The 17,451-nt window shown below is 41.5% G+C and overlaps 1 protein-coding gene across 6 annotated transcripts in view; it reads left to right on the top strand.

The window, feature by feature from the left end:
- Nucleotides 1-17,451, top strand: part of SEMA5B (semaphorin 5B) — a 277,696-nt gene that overhangs the window by 131,148 nt on the left and 129,097 nt on the right. For 3 of the 6 annotated variants that reach the window (XM_053982601.1, XM_053982605.1, XM_053982606.1), the window contains exons 1-2: nucleotides 2,134-2,320; nucleotides 15,512-15,717. In XM_053982601.1, the coding sequence (XP_053838576.1) occupies nucleotides 15,564-15,717 (154 nt within the window). In that variant the 5' untranslated portion in view covers nucleotides 2,134-2,320; nucleotides 15,512-15,563. Of the gene's footprint in view, nucleotides 1-2,133; nucleotides 2,321-6,974; nucleotides 7,038-15,511; nucleotides 15,718-17,451 lie in introns of those variants that run through there. The other 3 variants (XM_053982602.1, XM_053982603.1, XM_053982604.1) reach the window with 2 other exon arrangements.

Raw genomic sequence — 17,451 nt, 5'->3', positions numbered from 1 at the left:
GCCTCAAGTGTCTCCTGCCTTGTGTTTGAGTCATTACTTTATCTGGAGCAGACAGACTGCTTGCAGTCCCAAATCCTCCAGCATATGCACTACTTGATGCCTAGTACAGGCATGTATGTGCTGCTGAGATTTACTACTGGCCCCTGAGTAACTGGAGAGCTGTAGCCCCTGCCCAAGTCTGCCCAGTTTGACAGGTCAGGCTCAGCATCCCAGGCTGGCCTCAAGAGCATGGAGGAAGAGCTTGGTGTTTGCAGCAAGGTAAATATAGAAAAAAATAAAGAGAGGAGAGGGAAGATGCTCCTCTTCAAGTGTGATAAATCACTTTTCCCCTTATCATCTGTAAACACATATTTAGGGACATTTGAAGCAGTCTGTTACTCCCTAGACAGTTTATTGGCATGTTGTGATGTTACAGTTCCAGGCAGAGCTGTAGTTAAATGTGTATAATTAGTGGCAATATTAATGGTTTTTAACGATACTAACTCCAGGCAGAGGTGTTTTCCCTTAGTTTTCATTACCTTTATGCTGACAATGGCTTATATCCTTTGTACTAAATCAATGTTGCCAAAATCCTCCTGGTGGTTTTCACTTAAAGTATCTCCATGTGAGCACATTGCCCCCACATATACTGCCAGTCTTAATTATCTTTTTTTTTTTTTTTTTTTGCACAGAAGTACACGGGGCGTCTTTTGCAGTCTATATCCTGAAATAACAACAAAAAATCCAATTTCTTAAAAATGAGGCTTGCTGTTAATGGAGAATTTTTGAAGAGCTCTGCTCCTAATCCACCTGCTCTGTGGCTTCTGAACTCCCTGCAAGTGGTTCACTACTCATTGATGAGAAACCAAAACCCTGAGTCCCACAACTCATGAATTTGAGACAGATTAAATTTTCAGATCTAATTTTATTTTAATCTTTATTTTACCTCCAAATTTAATATTACAGGGCCTCACATGTGACTGTCTGTGGAAGGTGTTTTTTTTTTACATGAGCTAGGACAGCAACTATAACCTTGGAAAGGTTATAGGAAGTGGAAGTCTCAGTGGAAGGAAGTTATAGGAAGTGGAACTGGAGTCTCAGTGTTCATGGGCTCTGTGACCAGTCCTCCAGAAAGGGATGAGAAACTTGCAAGTTGATAGAAGACTTGCATGTAGTGCAAAAGAGGATCCTATTCCTGATCACCTTTTCAATCAGCTCTTCACTTCTCATCCTCTGACTTTGTTTAAAAACAAACTAATTGTAATTTATGAAAAAAGAAACAAAGGCCTTTTTTTTTATTCCCTACAACCAACATCTTCTAGAGTTTATAAGACCACAGGTTATATTTATGGGTCTTATATTTCCAAAGGGGGTCTGTGATGCTTTTGTCTGCAACATCATTGCCACCATGGGACTGAGGTCTGAATCTTACATTAGTGTACATAAGAGGAGGCTCGAGAGATTTATAATGGGAAAATGCTGACAGCTCCATAATTTACTGCAAGGCTAACGGCAGCACTGTAGCTCCTGACAGCTCTAAACCCTGGTTCTGTGGGATGGTTTGTTTCTAATACACTCCCTTTGCTGGATCTTCCCCCACCCTCTCTCCGGATGAATGGACCTAGGCCTGTGAATATCTATATTGCTGTATTTTCCTTTGGTGTTTTAACAGCCTTTCGCTTTTAGGACTTCCCATTGTTGAAATTTGTAAAAGATTTCAGGAACTTAACAGCAGAAAGGCTTTTTCATATAATTTGCCTTTTTTCTTCTTGTTCTTTCTTCAGCCTGGAGTATCTTACATATTCATTGTCACACCGGATACTCCAGCAGCAGCTTTACATTTTCAAGCCCTGGTACTTTGCTGTGTCCAAAAAATGGGTAGACACGGAACAATACCTACTTTTTAACTTATTTGAGTAGAATGCTGTGCATCTGCATAATGGTTTCACACAGAAAGTGCTTTATCTTCATGAGTTAGTGAGTCAGTTTAGGGGTATTCTATTGGCAAAAGCTTTCAGAGAAATTATGCATGGTAAATTAATGAAGGGCGTCTGAGGTATTATTGTGTGTGAATGCACATGCCATTAGAATCAATGGCTGGCTGAAAAAAGTTAACGGTCATTAAGGGGCTGTTAAAAAGGCCAGTGGACACAGATCTACTCTCTTGCAGGGCTCTGGTTGGGTTAGGTGAAGACAGAAATTGCTATTTGCCTCCAGGCCACAGGACAGCCCAGGCTTTGTGTTTTCCTGTCCCCATTTCTCTTGGCTCCTGTCAGTGGCAGATTTAAGAGAGACTGCAAGAGCCTGTCTTCTGAGGAGGTAGAGAACATCTTCCCAGCAGGTAAAGACCTTTGCATGACTTTTCATTAGTTTACAAGTGGTTGGTAATAGAAAGTCCAAGCGGTTGAGCTTGAAATGGCTTAAAACTGTGTCGCAGTGGTGGTGTGAAATGGAACTCTTTAATGGAGGGCTTGTCAAAGAGAAGGTACTGTTGGTTTTGGTTGATGCCACCCTATCTGATGGTGAGTCTTTAAAATATTGCTCACTCGAGTTGTGGGGTATTGGCTCCAATCAGACAAGAAGAAAAGAGCACTGCAGCAGATCTGACCATTAGCCATTGGTATGGGAAATGCTGAATGCCAGCTGGAGATCAGGCAACTGTGTGCCACTCCTGGCAATACAGCCAGGAATTTGTCATACACAGAGCATGAGTGACGCAAGCCGGTTTTCCTGGGCACCTGTATTCCCCTGGGCTGTTCCTTTCCCTTGAGCAACGTCAATTTTTTTTCCCCTGCATTGTATTTTGAATGCAGTGATTCTGACTGAAATAAAATGCATGAAGAAAATTAATGATTTGATATCTTCTTGCTGCTGCCAAAAGAAATGTAAAAGAGTCTTTGATCTGGTGGCTTTAAAAAAGTGAGCTGGACCAGTTACTGATACTTACTGACCTAAGTAAGTGATAAAGCGACTGTGTCGAAGTTTAATTAGTCTTGATCAAGATACATTTTTAAGATTTAGAACTAGTGGCCTTTTGAAGAAGTAAGGCTTCTAGTTGTCATTTATGTCACAACATGTCCTTTTATCATACTTTCTGTGTCTCCAGCAGGAACAGTTTTTATTTTAAAGGAAAAGAGAAATGGTTCATTTGATGGGGATTAGCACAGACAAGCTTACTAATATTTGAAGGCAATTTCTCTGCCTTACCTTTTTCCCTATTTCACATCCCACAGAGATTACCTCAGACTGTCGTTGTTAGTCACTGTTATTTATATAAAGATATGTAATGCATTTGTGCTTGAGGGGTCGTCTGTAACGAGGTATGCAATTTCAGACTGTAGAGACTGGCAGGAATTACTGTGAAGAATTGCTTTCCAGTGACAGCTTTATCCTGCCTGTAATATGTCATTGCGTTTGACTCTCAATTAATCACGCAATAACAAAACATTGCGTCTGGCGACAATGGTGTGTCCATTAATATCGAGAGGTAAGACTCAGCTTTATGAACACAAATGCTGTCCCCTGCCCACTCGTGCACTTTAATCAGCAAGTCTCAGCCCAGAAGGAACATTTTTCTCTTCTCCTCTCCCCCATCATCCTCTATTGCCATCTATTAAGCTGCAATCCATAACATCTCATGTCTCTGTAATGGTCTGATGGCGTGTAGTGTTAAATGATTGCATGAATTTGACTTTGTCTCGCTCCGCCTTGACCTTGGTGTCTTCAGTGGCTTCCCCTCTCTCGTTTTCAAATTGGGAGTGGGGAGTTGGAAGAGAAAATGGAAGAGTGACGGAATGGAGATACTACAAAGGAGGTTTCATGTTATTCTTTGAGGAGATGGGGGAGACAAGAGGTAAGAGGAACCATTGCTGGGAGACGAAAATGCAATGATTTGCAAATTTGCCGGAGAAGAGCTATCATGCTGTCGAGCATAACCTGCTCCACAGACTGAAGCCTGCCACGTGCACGACCTCATTGGTAAGCAGAGTGGAAACCTTGCAGTAATTCTTCCCCTTGCTTGTTCTGCCATTCATAATATGATTGCTAAGTAATATATCAATTTAAGTAAAATACTCAAATCTCGTGTTTTATAGCTGTATTTTTATCCTGAACAGAAACATAAAGAGGCACCTGGGTGTTCTGTGATTGGGCTACAAAGAAAGACACTCTGGTCCCAGCCACCAAGTATGAATCAATGTTATTCTGTCCAGCCAGGTTTAGACATAGATTCTCATTCCCTTGATAGCCTTAGGTTTTTTTTTTTTTTTTTTCCAATTAATTTATTTTGAGTTGGTATTGAGGTTTTACATCCTATGCAACATAAATAGGAAGTATGGTAGTAATTAGTGTCAGTGCTTTTGGTTTTTTTTGCAAAGAAACCTAATTTTTAGAAAGTGCTTGGCAGGATAGTCTCAGAAGAACCTCCTGAGCATCCTCAGTGCTGGTTTACACCAGAGCATTGTCTTGTTACATGCAACAGAGGAAATTAATTATTGTATCTCTTCCCATGGGTTAATACTGTTTGTGAATTTGTGACACATTTGACTGGTTGCATTGAAAAGTGCACACTGAAGGAGGCATTTGGATTTTGACAATGGTATGTTGGGTGCATTGCAGTACTTTCACTTTTTGTAAATAAAAAGCAAAAGCCTTTGGGATCCTTAGCAATAAAAAGGTTTGTAGCTCCTTGGGGAATTCTTCATGGTCTGGCTTGCTGAATCTCCCCATTGTCTCTGAATTATGAGCCAGACAATAAAAAAATACTTAATCCAGGGTTTATGTCAAACATGGTTATTTATGGATTAAATGCAGTATTATAACAGCACCATACAAAGTTCTTACTCCCTCTGGCAATGTGACTTCTGCCAGTTATCAAGAGCATTGGTTTTGGTGCTTTAATTAAGTCTAACCCCATCTCCCCTGCTGTATGAGCAGTGGATCTGACAAGATGCTGAACTTGCTAAACTATATAAAATAAAAGCACCTGCCCTTACATGAAATTGAGGGCACTCAGTAGTGCAGAAGGTGTTCTCCTTGGTGATCCCTGGCAGATACAATCTAGCACAGCTTCATAAAGCCATTTGCTGCCAGGTGTAGGGCTGCATATTTGCATCAAGCTTTTCCATCAGGTGAAGGCTGTTAGTTCATGTGTTAGCAGCCAAGCACACACAGGGGAGACCTCCAAGAAGGAGGGTTTGTAATCAATTTCTCATTCCCAAATTATTTTTCCAGGGTCCCCACAGTATGGTGTTTGAGTAACAGAATAATTTCCTAGCTATTAAGTGCCTGAAAATCAGCAGTAATTAACTTAGCACAAGTTCTTCTCTTCCTCTCCCTCCTCTTTGCTCAAAAAAACAAACAAACCCCCTTTCTCAGCAGAGGAAATGCAGATGGAAGCAGTCTCTTCTGCCTTAGTGCAGTCATGTACAGATTACATCTTTTTCCCCCTTTCAGTTCTGTGAATAACATAATTGCTTTGTTATCCCTCAGGGGATTTGTAATATTAACATTGGTTAATGACATTAATTCAAGTTTTTACCATTAATAAAATGGCATTGCTTAAAATTAAGCATTACATTTCAATTAGTAGTCCATCAAAGACTTTAATAGTCTGGAGCATTAAAGTGATATTTTTTTAAATTTCTTATTAATTTTTTATTGTATCATGCTAATTTCCAAAGAGTGATTGAAAGCCCAGCTGATCCAACGAACGGCCCTATCTGCCATGTTTCTTGAAGGAACTACTTTCTTTTACGACATTATGCAAAAAGGTCACATTTCCACAAAGCAGGAATCTGTTTCAGTCACCTCCTGAATTCATTATCATCCTTTTTACTTTTTAACATGAGGCACATGATATACAGGCACCCCAGGTGGACATGTTTAAATTAATCTAGTAATAATTGATTCAGAAGAGATTTGGAGGACAGAATTTGCATAAAAGCCATAATGAGAGCAACTCCTCCAAGGCCAGACTGAACAGCTAAGTCCCTGAATAACTTACATCTCCTAAACTAATTTGGTTATATATGCAGGATGAAGGTGTGGGGGCTGGAGCACCATGTGATTGGAATTCATTACAAATAATTCATCTTCTCTAGGAAGGCTGGCCTCAGACTGTATTAAAATTATTTCATCTCCCAAATGCTTGCTCAGACCCTGCCTCTGGAAGATTATGATGAAGTTTCTGTCTAAGGGATTGTTTGGGTGTTTTAAAGCATTTCTGAGGTAAAGAGCTGACACCCCAGGGCTGGGGTGTCCTCTGGCAGGCTGCTTCTCCTGCCTGGTGAGAAAATATTCAGATACCCAATCTTGGCTGGACATCTGATGGTCAAAAGCATAAGTGCAGAGGAGGATCCCAGCTTTCAGTCTCAAATATTCTTCCCTTTTATTCCAGAATGAAATTTCTTAGCTAAGTTGTAGATCATTGGATTTGCATTAAATTCTGGATCACTGTGATGTCTTTGGGAATTTAGAGAGTCCTGCTACAGGATGAGGACTCTGTACTGTTTAGTTAAAGTAAATCTGCAGGAAGAGAAAATTACAACTGTTCAGTTCATTAACAGAAAGCAGCCAAGGCCTTTTTGAAGGTCAGCTCTCCTGCTTGACTTTGCCTTTGCCTAAATACTCTTTTTGAGGAAAGCTCTAGAAAGATGTCTCCATGACCCAGCATAGTAATGCCTGTGTTCTGAGGCTGGTGAGCTTCAGTTAGCTAACACAGTACCATGCTCCTGGTATCCAAGAAGTTGCATAGCATGTGTGGAAGGAGGGGGAAATTCAGCTCTGTCTTTTCAGAAACTGTTGATCATCATATATTTTTCGTGGCAAAATTAATGTCACTGTTGTTTTTAGCAGATGAGAACTCAGTCCCATTTTGTTCATGCACAGCAGTCGGTAATAACCTGTCATTTGTGAGCTGTGTATGTTCTGCAGTGCTGCCCTGCAGCCAGAAGGATCTGGGAAGAGCAGCCCTGCTTTTCAGAGTCCCAAGTACAGTGCAAGAGCTGGGACAGACCAAAGCAGCCCTGCTGCTCCAATGAGGGGAACACTTAACAGAGGTAAGGCACTCAACAGGTACCTGCTGTTGCAAGAAGTATGAGAAAAGCTGAGCATGGCAGAAGAAAAAAAGAGTCTGGCTGATAATTCTTGTTTTGTCTCTTCACATTTGAGGCATATGGAGGCTGGCTGAATGCTTTCTAGCCAAAGGTTTCTGTATGATAAATGATGCTGTGCTGTGCCAAGAAGACAATGCAGCAAAACATATTCTTGTTTTCAAACAGGCTGAAACTTGGAGTTTTGCTACAGGGATGGTTTATGCTTCTTCTCCTAGAGTTACAATTAAACCATGACTATGTGTTATGTGGCACTGGGTAATCACAAATCTTTGACAAAACAAACAAGCTCTGGTTTCTCTCTCCTGCATGGGCAAGCATTAAAAGTTCTTCTCATCCTGTTTCTCCATCACAGCAGTGGAGGAAGGAGCTGCTGGGAGGGATGAGTTGGGTTTGCAATGTGCAACAACTGCCTTTGACTCTGGCATTTGGGGCTGTGTCAGTGATGCAAGAGGATTTGTTGGATGGAGTAGAAGGAAGTGGGTGGCAGAAGCTGGAGGTAGTGTCAGAGGTTTTAACAGGAAAAACAAGCCTCTGGAAAAGGCCAGCCCATATGTTACGGCTGACTCTCAGGCAGGAGGTTTGTTGGTGTCATAATTTCATGGCTCGGTGTTTGTCTTCTGGACACTTGAATTGTGGGATTGCTTTAGGTCAGAGGAAAATTAAGTGGTTTGGTTTTCTGCTTTCTGTTGTTTTCCCAGCTCTGTGGACACAGGGGCACCACAGTAACTGTTACATAGTTTATCAGGATTGCCTATCTGCACGGCACAATCTGGGGACTGTACTTGTCACGGTGTTGAAGAGAGAAACTTTGTGAGTTACCAACCTGTATTAGGTTTAATATAATTTGAAACTATTGTCACTAACTTCCTTACTAAACATTCCATGGAATGTCTGCAATAGACTCTATAATTAGAGCTGAATAAAAAATAGTGTCAGTAAAACAATGGTTAATACTTTAGTAAGTCAAAAAATTCAATAACACTTATGGTTTTCATATTAAACAGTGAGACAAAAGATAAGCCCATACCAAAAGCATTTTGAAGAGTCAGAAAGAATTAATTCCTCTTTCTGTTTATGTCTAAAACTGTCTGCAGATACTAGTGACTGAGTGACAAATCTGTGTCCTGCCTCAGTTTCCAGCATTGTAGCATCATAGGTGCAGTGGGGAGGTCTGTAAGCAGGAGCACCACATGTCTGGAAATCACTGCAAATAGAGGATTGTCTCCAGACTGTCAAACACAAGAGGATGTTGGAATGACAGTGGCTGTGCAGTGTAGTCCTGGGGACTGTGGCTCTGCTAATTTGCCCATTTACAAACCAACTACATTGTGTAGTTTGTAGTTGGTGTTTCTGTAACAGCTACAGGCTCAAGGCATCAGTCTATGGGCTGAGAACCAAACCTCAAGCCAGAAAGAGCTCTTGCAGCCAGGTGACAATTTGCAGTAAGTGTGATACTTGCAGCACGTAAACAGCATGTCTGGTACCTTGGATTTACAGCCCCCATGCAGAGGATTCCAAATCACATGTTCAGTGAGAAAGGTGACTGCACTGCAAGGGGTGCTGAGCCTTGTGTATGCTTCCCTGCTTGCAGGCAGGGCCTCTGGAATAGTTATTCCTGCTGTTGCTGCTGTCCCATGAGCCCTGGGGTGGCTCCTCTCTTGGACTGTGTACATTCTTCCTCTTTTTGGCTGAGCATCCAAAGACTTTGACTGGGAGTCAGGAGTTCCTGATTCTAAAGCTAGGCTCCAGTAAATGTTCTGTCTGAACTGCAGTTGTGCTAAGTACCATAGCATCCATTACATTCTGCTGTTGTGTTAGGCTTTGCCTTCATCTCTATGTTTCACAGATGGAACACATAAAAATAATTCCCTAGCCAGTCCAAGTCCAGGAATTACCTAAACTTTGGTAATTCTTTGACAAAACTTTGACATGTCTCAGAGAGGCCATTCTGTGAACAGTAAATAGCAGATATTTCCATCTCCTCTGTAGAGGCACTTTCTAGAAAACAGTGGCAGCATACCACCAGGGAGATAAATGAGTGTGAGCCTTCATCGCCAAATACAGTCTTTGAATAAACAGAAGGCTTCAGACTCCAAGGCACCTTTTCTCAAGTGCTGAATTCATACCCCAAACAAATGCTAACAAAGCCTCTCATGTCTTTATATAAGTGTAGCCAGTAAAAAAAAAAATATCTAGAGCTCTTTGGGGAGCCTCTTGAAGCACTTGGGGACACACTCAATGTGTGGTCAGGTTAGCACTACTCAGAAGCAAGTCTGAGTGTCAGCAGAGCAGGTATTTATTTATGCCCACTGGATTTGGCAGGAGTCCAGAGGTACAGTATATTTGGTGCTGTTACACAGGCTTTTATTGTTGAATCAGCTTTATTTAATGGAACCTCTCTATAATAGGGTCTTGTTTTGGAGGGCTTCCTGTACAGGTGAGGAAACAGTTCTGTTTCCAGGACCTTGTAGCAATGGACTGCCAGGTAGCCAGGTGGTGGCTGATGGTTTACTGAGGGCCTACGCCAGTCCACAGAGAAGTGGCCTGACAACAACCAATTCATTTTATCCTAAACCATTATTAAGAGTTTTGTCTCTGTTACCTGTTTTGAATGAAAATATCCCATTGCGTTTTGTGGGCTTGGTTTCGGACCTTGACCAGTCTTGGGTGGCTTTGATCAGCAATCAGAAAGAGCCCTAGAAATAAAGTGCCCCCACTGTCAATTTTTTGTGGAATGTAGTCCTAAGAACATCAAAGTATAGACTATTACTATTCAGCTCCACTACAGGCTTCATGAGCCATGAACCAAACAGTATATTAGGGAAAACCGATTTCTCCCTTGCAAAGAGTTACCTGAATTATTTATACAGATCTAGATAACAGAAGGGTTTCAATGAATTGACCTGTGTTGCAAAATCTCAATTGTTTTATTCCTGATATAAAACCTAGTGTGATACTGCCAGTGGTGCCCTGCAGACTCTCTGGGGCAGGAGCTGTGAGAGGGGTCAGCATGGAGCTCAAGCTTCTGCTCTGCCACAAGACAGCATATTGCCTGTACACACTTGAGATGCACCCTGCAGCTGAATTGCAGGAGGGGTTGAAGATAACCCTTGGATTATATGTATGGAAATGTGGGCTTGTCTTCCTGGGGTGTTGTGAGAGCGAGTTCAGTGTGAGACTCATAGATGATGTTGCAGTTGAGGCCATGGGAAGCCCTGAACAAGGTGGGTACACATGAGCCTGGTGACAGCCAGAGCAAGACCTTTGGAATAGAAAATGCCATGAAATCCCAAGTGAGCTCACCAAATCTTCTGAAGACTGTAGGGTGATTTAATTAAAGCAAAACAAGATCTCTTCACAGATTCTCATCTCAGCCATAGTTTGACTACTTCCATAGATTTGCCTCACAAAGTAAATAAGTGAGGGAATCTCAGTATTCACAAATCCAGTCTAACAATGCATATGGGATTTGACCTCTGGACATGCAAGTGCAACATGCCATGTTTTGGCTGTAAGAGAGATCCGTGTCCCCAGCACGGGCACAGCTGAGGGCTGAGTGTGTGCATGTGGCCAGGGGCAGAGGGAAAAGCTGTGCTTTTTCTTCGATAGTGTGGAATGGCCCTTGGAGCCAGTTGGGTGGGATGGATTCCAGCTGGAGAGGGAGGGAAGGGTGAGGAGCATCAGATGAATAAAGGACCATAGTTTTGTTGGCCTTGGAGCTCTGTTTTCTAGGGCAGAGTTGCTTGTGCCAGCCTGTCATAGCCACATTTCTGAGCTGTCTTTCTTTACAATGTTTATATTTATTTCCCTTATTCTTCCAGTACTTTTTTGAATACTTTAATGTCCACATCTTTCCATTGCTCCTCTTGCCTCTGCTGTCCCAGTCTAATAAAACCATAACTGTGGCAATCACAAAAGATCCTGAACAGAAGAATTAAAGCTTTTGCAGAAGGTTCCTTTTTTTAGTCTTTTTTAAAGGCATGTCTTTCCTTTAAAATGAAAGATGAAGCATTTTCTTTTATCCTTTAACTTTACTGTCACATTTTATTAAGTCAAAATGATAGTTACAGTCAGAGGAAAGCAGGATATGAATTCCTGGTACAGCCATTTTTAAAGTGTGCTTTGTTTTAAAGCCCTGAAGATTGATTGAAGGTATTTTTCTTTTAGACACAGAGCTTTAGTCAAAAGGGGCCTGATCTGAGTTACCCTCTGTAAATCAGGATTAGTTCCTGTGAAATCAATGGAGTTGCAATGATACAATACGGGGTGAGTTGGAAAAGACTCATGCCCTGACAATAAATAAGGGAGGGACTGTGGGCGATCCCCTGAACGCTGCCCTTGAGCCGGGGTGAAGCCACAAGGCAAAGCAGAATTATCCTGTCCCTCTTGGGCTGCCATGGAATGTCCTGGCTGGGAGGTGGGCAGGCAGAATGGGTTTGTGCTGACACGGGCACTGAGGTTGCAAATCTCAGCTTTGGAGACGCTCTGAGTGTGCAGACCTCCTGCCCTTCCCAGATGGAACAGCTCTTTGCACATCCCCTGCCACTGCCACTATAGTCAGGGAGGGCCATGAGCTGAGAAAGCCTGATTTAAGAGATTTAAGAGATGGTGGCAGAAGTGGTGGTCTATAAAATACCTGACTGTGGAGCAAATGTCACCAAATCCAGTGTAGCCTGAATTTATTGACCTTTCTCTGTCGGAGGGCTGTAGGGATTCACTGGGAGTAGAAAAGGGGAGAAAGATGCCCCATCACTGGCCCTTGGGGTTTTGCAGAGGCTCAGAGGACAGGCTTTCATGAGGGACAAGGCAGACAAACTTGGACATATAATATTTTTGGACATTTTAATCTCTTTTTAATGTGTCTGCATTGGGCCAGGGAGAAGAATAGCTAAGGTGGTAAAGATGCATCAAGACGAGCAAATAAAGAATTGATGTGTCCTGTCTGAGATTTCAGTTTAACCAGGGATTTGAGCTCTTGTCTCTCATCTGCACTGAAACCTTGACAACTGATTTCTTGAGCCCTAAGCCATTCTGAGCAGACAGACTAATAAGAACAGCTCTTTTTATAGCATTTAACTGTATCTAAATGGCTTAAGGCTAGGGCAAGTTCCAGCACTGCAAAGCACCACTACTCTGGGCTGTGCTTGGGACATGCAGCATTTTAGCAGTCTGGATGGGGACTGGCCCTAAGCACTGGTCATAGTCCAGGCTTCACAGTGAAAATCTGCAGCTTGGGCAAAATGGGAGGCTTGGATTTGGCCACCTCCAGTAAAATTAAAACATTTCATTTCATTAAAACACTTCGTAACTGCTGGACTCTCCCAGGCAGTTATGAGCTTGCTCTTGGCACGCAGCTGATCTGTGCTTGCACATGGCACTGCTTCATGTTAGGAGTGTGGGGTTCTCTTTGGAAATAAATTTGCAGCAGCTGGGAACTACCAAGTTAGAGTCTTCAAATACTGAGAAAAAGTGAACAATGAAGCCTGGGAAAGGACAGATTGAAGAACTAAGATTTTTCAGTGTTATCCACTGTCTCAATATTGTTCAGCTCTAGGGCTCTGACTTCTGTTGCCCTTGATCAAGCTGGCATTTACCCACTGACTCTGACTCCAGTTAGACACCAGCTCAGGGCTGCACATGACACTGATTTTCCTCAACTTTGCAGCACACAAATGCTCCACACATGTGATGAATGCAATTGGATGTAGAAGGTAGAGAACACAGTGAAGGATATGAGTTTTTAATAATGTTCCTTTTTCACCTTGGTTTGGTCATTTATTACTTTCCACTTCAAGTTCAAAACCATTATTTTCATGCACACTTTGGATTTCCCTATGACAATAAGGAAAAGAAGATGGAACTTTACCCCAAATACTGGTTACAGCTTTCTAAGGAGCACTGAAGTCTCTTGGACTGTAGTAAAATCTCCCAGGGAAAGTGGCAGAAATCCAGATACTTGGCACATTTTACAACTAGTCCAGACAAAACACTAGTAAATGTACTCTGCTTTGGCACAGAATAGGCTGTGGGATGTTATGAAGCTTCCCTGTATGCAACTTTTTATCATTTCACGACCATAATGAGTGTGAAACTTGAATTTACTCATCTATTGATTGCATGCCACACAGGGCTGTAGAGGAGCATAGGACCTTATCACGTGTCTTTAAGATTTTTTTTTCACCTAGCTTGAGATCATTGTTTGGATGATTAGTACATGAAAATGGCCATATTGGCCCAGAGTAGAAGGCTGTCTAGTTTAGTACCTTCTTTCTAGGATTAGCCAGTAATGGCTGCACTGGGAGTAGTAGAGTGTGCATAAAGTGAGATTTCTATGACTGTCTTTTCCAGTTTCCAGCAAGGATATCTGACAGTGAAAAAGTCCTTTTGCTTTTTGTGCATTTCCCACAACAACCATCTCCTATCTATGGAAAGTTTGGCTTTGACTTTAAGTGTATCTGAAAGCTATACAAAATGCATCTCCCTGGCCTTCACATCTCTGTGCTGCTTCATTTCTGGATCTTTACTGGAAAAGAAAGGATCATTTAATCCAGTGGCCGAAAATATAATGTGAAGCTTCATCATCAATAATTTTTATTACAGTGTGGCTCGTACAACATGTCCATCATGTGAGGTGCCACAGTACTCAGTGGTGTACACCCTGCAGTATGCTTGTGCTTAATGACTAAATGATGGGCTGGTCTTAGCTTTAAATGATTTCACATCTCTTCCTTCTGCCAGTCCCATTTCTTAATTTAACATTATATTTGCTATGTTTTTAAAAACAGTCACCCTCCATAGTAAAGTGCTGTAGAACCTCTTTTGGAGAGCTGGAAAGGGATTTTATATATCACTGCATAAAATCTGCATGTATATGGGGATGGAAAAAACGTGAAATGTTGTAATGTCTCACTCACACTGGTTGGGAAACCAAGTCCCCTAGAACTACCCCGAGCCCTGAATGCCGATGCTATTTTCAGTCAGAGTATGGAGCTGCTGCTGAGGACGTGCAGAATGGATGCACTGGCAACTCATCTTTATGCATGTTTAAAATCACAGAGAAATACAGTTAAGAATAAAACACAGGATCCATTTTTCAAACCGTCTCCCATTTCTGGTGTAAGCAATCTCTTATTGCTCTTGTGATGCCTGAAGACCTTTAAAAGTTTCTTCCAACTCCTTAATGTCACAATATTGTCCTCTATATTGGAGTTTGCTCCGTGCCACAAGCCTGTCATTGTGCATCAGTGCCTCATATTACCTGCCATCAGTCTGCCCATTTCAGGTCACTGAAAGTGTTTTAGGGATGCCAAATAAAAATATAGATGTATCAGATACTGCAGGTGTTGACTGTTACTCTAACTTTATGAATTACACCTGCAGGAATTGAAAATCTCATTATGTGTGAATTTAATCAGAATCAGCTTTATCACTAGATAAAATTTAAAGGTAGGAGACTCTATTTGTCTGAAAACATGTGCTTGCAAAAACTGAACAAAGTTACATAGGAAAATATACTATGCACATCAATAAGATTAAATTTGGCAATGCAGATTTTCTTAAGCTGCAGCATCATCTTGGGGAGTTTGTGGCATGGGCTAATTAATCCTCCATCCTCTGCTTCAGGCCTGGTAGCCCTGGGGGAATTTTTAGAGCTGTGCCTTTACTGATACTGTTGTTAAAAATGCTCACGTAGAAAAGACATGACTTTCCTGTCTCCTCACCTGAGAGTGAATGCTCCTCCTCTTAGCTGTGCCTCAGCTCTTGTGACTGGGAGCTACAGCATCCCATAATAATGAAGGCAATCGACTCTCTTCTCACCATCTTCCCCTTCAGATTATTCTAATTTTTTCTGTTACCTCAATTAGCACTTTCCTGGCAAGACCTTTATACAGGCTTGTTTTGTTTCAAGATATTTAAAGCAGCAGTGGTCAGATGTATGAGTCGCATGTTAGAACAGTTTTCATGGTGAGTGATGTTGGCCTTTCCTTAGCAATCTTTTGAATTTAGCATGGAATTTACTATGGACACATTATGAAATTGAGGGGGGGAGGTGTCCACACTGGGGGAAACATTTACACCTGGGATATTTGAAATTTCATGTTGTCAGTGCTAGCCATTGCACACCAGGTGATTTGTAAGGCACGCACCCCTAAGCGCACACAGAGATAACTGTTTAGGGAGCTGTGCACTTCCCTTCTTTATGGTTGTAAATTGGGGTGGATTTTTTTGACTTTTTTTGTTGTTGTTTTGGTTTGGTGTTTTTGGTGCTGTTTGTGGAATGTTACCTTTCATACTTAAGCACAAGTGGGGTTGGTAGGAAAAGGGAACTCCACCCTTCCCTGTGTTACATGCTCTGGATAAGCATTTGCCTTTCTGAGAGTGGAACCTTTCTGAAAGAGGAATTATTTGTATTTCAGGTATCCTCTGTGGGCCTATCTTGGAAGCTAGATCTGCAGCTGCCCTTCAGTCATGATTGTTTCAAGATTAAAGGCCATTTCCCTGTCATTGCCAAGCCTTTTTCTTCTTGCTTTTCATCTCTCAGCATCACAGAATGTACCTGAATACACTGAAGCTGAACATCAGCAATGTGTTAGGAAAGAACACCCCACAATTGCTTTTGAAGGTAAGAGCTTCTATTCCTGTTCCAGATTCCAATTGGATGATCCATTTAGGTTTAGTCTGTGCTGTTTTTCCTTACAACTCTGATCCACAGGCCAGGGGAAGTGGCCTGACGAATCATTTTCCCTTTGATGCTTTACAGTGTTTTAATTCTGAGGTTTCACAGCAGTCACTTAATTCAGGCCGTTTTGGGACTACTGGTCTAAGAATCTCAATTTTCTACTCTGTTAGAGGCTCCCTGTAATCTTGTGCCATGCTGAAACTGTGTTTCAGTTTCCTGTTCTCTAACTGGTTTCAGTAATGCCTCACCTGGCTTGCTGGAGCCAGACACTTAATAAGTGAAATGTGATAGAGAATTTGGACCTGCTTGAATGCAAGGGAAATTAGTTGATTTAAAATTGCAGGAGTGGCAGTGCTTTTGTTTGTAGCATTCCTGGTTTGGTTTGGTTTTGTTATGTATTTGTCACCTGGGCTAGTAGTTTTTCTGTCCTTCATCTGGGCATTTAAGTTGAATGTGAGAGGGGGCCTTTGTGTTGCAATGGCCAATTCTTTTCCTGTTCTTTGAAAGTGTGGGATTTCTCTTGTCCATATCCACTCAGATTTTCCATGAATGTACATGTCATGTACTCCTCAATTGTTGTCTGGATAATCTGTCCACTTACCCACACAACAGCTAGATCGTTCTATTGGTACCACTGTTATTTGAAAATTCACTCCAGACTAGTGTGTTCAACTTAGTGTGCCAGCATCAGCAGCTGCTGAATGTCCTTGCTAAAAATGGTTTCCTCCGAAATGTTGGAATATCGATTTTGGTTCCCATTTAAGACTTTGCAATGCATCTCCAGTTACATTCTTTGCTAAAGGCAATTGAGTACCTTGCAATGTGTCTCTAGTTAGGTTCTTTGCTAAAGGCAATTTAGTTGTGGTTTTGTGACCTTTGAGATAGGGTTTCCAGGAAGAAGGTAGTCAAAGGCTTCCTTGCTGACCTTTCAGGGTTTCTAGAGCTTAACTATTGTTCACAGGGAGGAAACTCTTGTCTCTTAATTTGGAAAGTTTAAGAGATTTCTTGTCTGTTTTCCATTATCCATGCCTTAAAGGTTTAAGTGGATTAAAATAAATTAGCAGAATCTTTAAGCCTACATGATACGGCACTGGCTCTAACCTTGGTCTGGTAAATAAACCTTGATTTTAATTGCTGAATAAATCTAACCATCTGTTTTAACTGGGAAGAGCCAAAAGGAGAAGCCCTTGCTGTTAAAAAACAGTGAAATTCAATTCAGTAGACAAAAAAAAAAAAAAAAAAAAAAAAAAAAAAAATTATAGGTATGGAAAAGAGAAAAAATGTTGCTCTCTCTATTAACCAGAAGCACCAAAATTTGAGTTTACAGAGAATGTGTCTGTGCAATCCTGCACTGAGGTAAATCATTCTGCAGGGAATATTAAAAGCCCCAATTCCTGAAATTGAGGAATTGGTGGGCATTTCTTGGCACTCAATATGAGTGCTACTCTGCAGAATTGATGGCTGTGTAAACACACTCATAATCTGCCAGTTTGCTTTGTTTTAATAAGGCATGAATATTTCACAGGAAAAAAAAAATCTGCCCTCTTCTTTCACTGTTCTTGTTCCCTTCCTTTATTCAATGATAGAGGGCAAAAACTGGTGAGTTAATTAGAACCTGACAATTGTGCAAAAGAAAGAAAGAAAGATTGAAATTGCAGATTCATCAAGAAAATTACC

The sequence above is a fragment of the Vidua macroura genome, chromosome 7, assembly GCF_024509145.1.
Source record: "Vidua macroura isolate BioBank_ID:100142 chromosome 7, ASM2450914v1, whole genome shotgun sequence".
NCBI lineage: Eukaryota > Metazoa > Chordata > Aves > Passeriformes > Viduidae > Vidua > Vidua macroura.
This window is presented reverse-complemented; position numbering and strand designations above follow the sequence as displayed.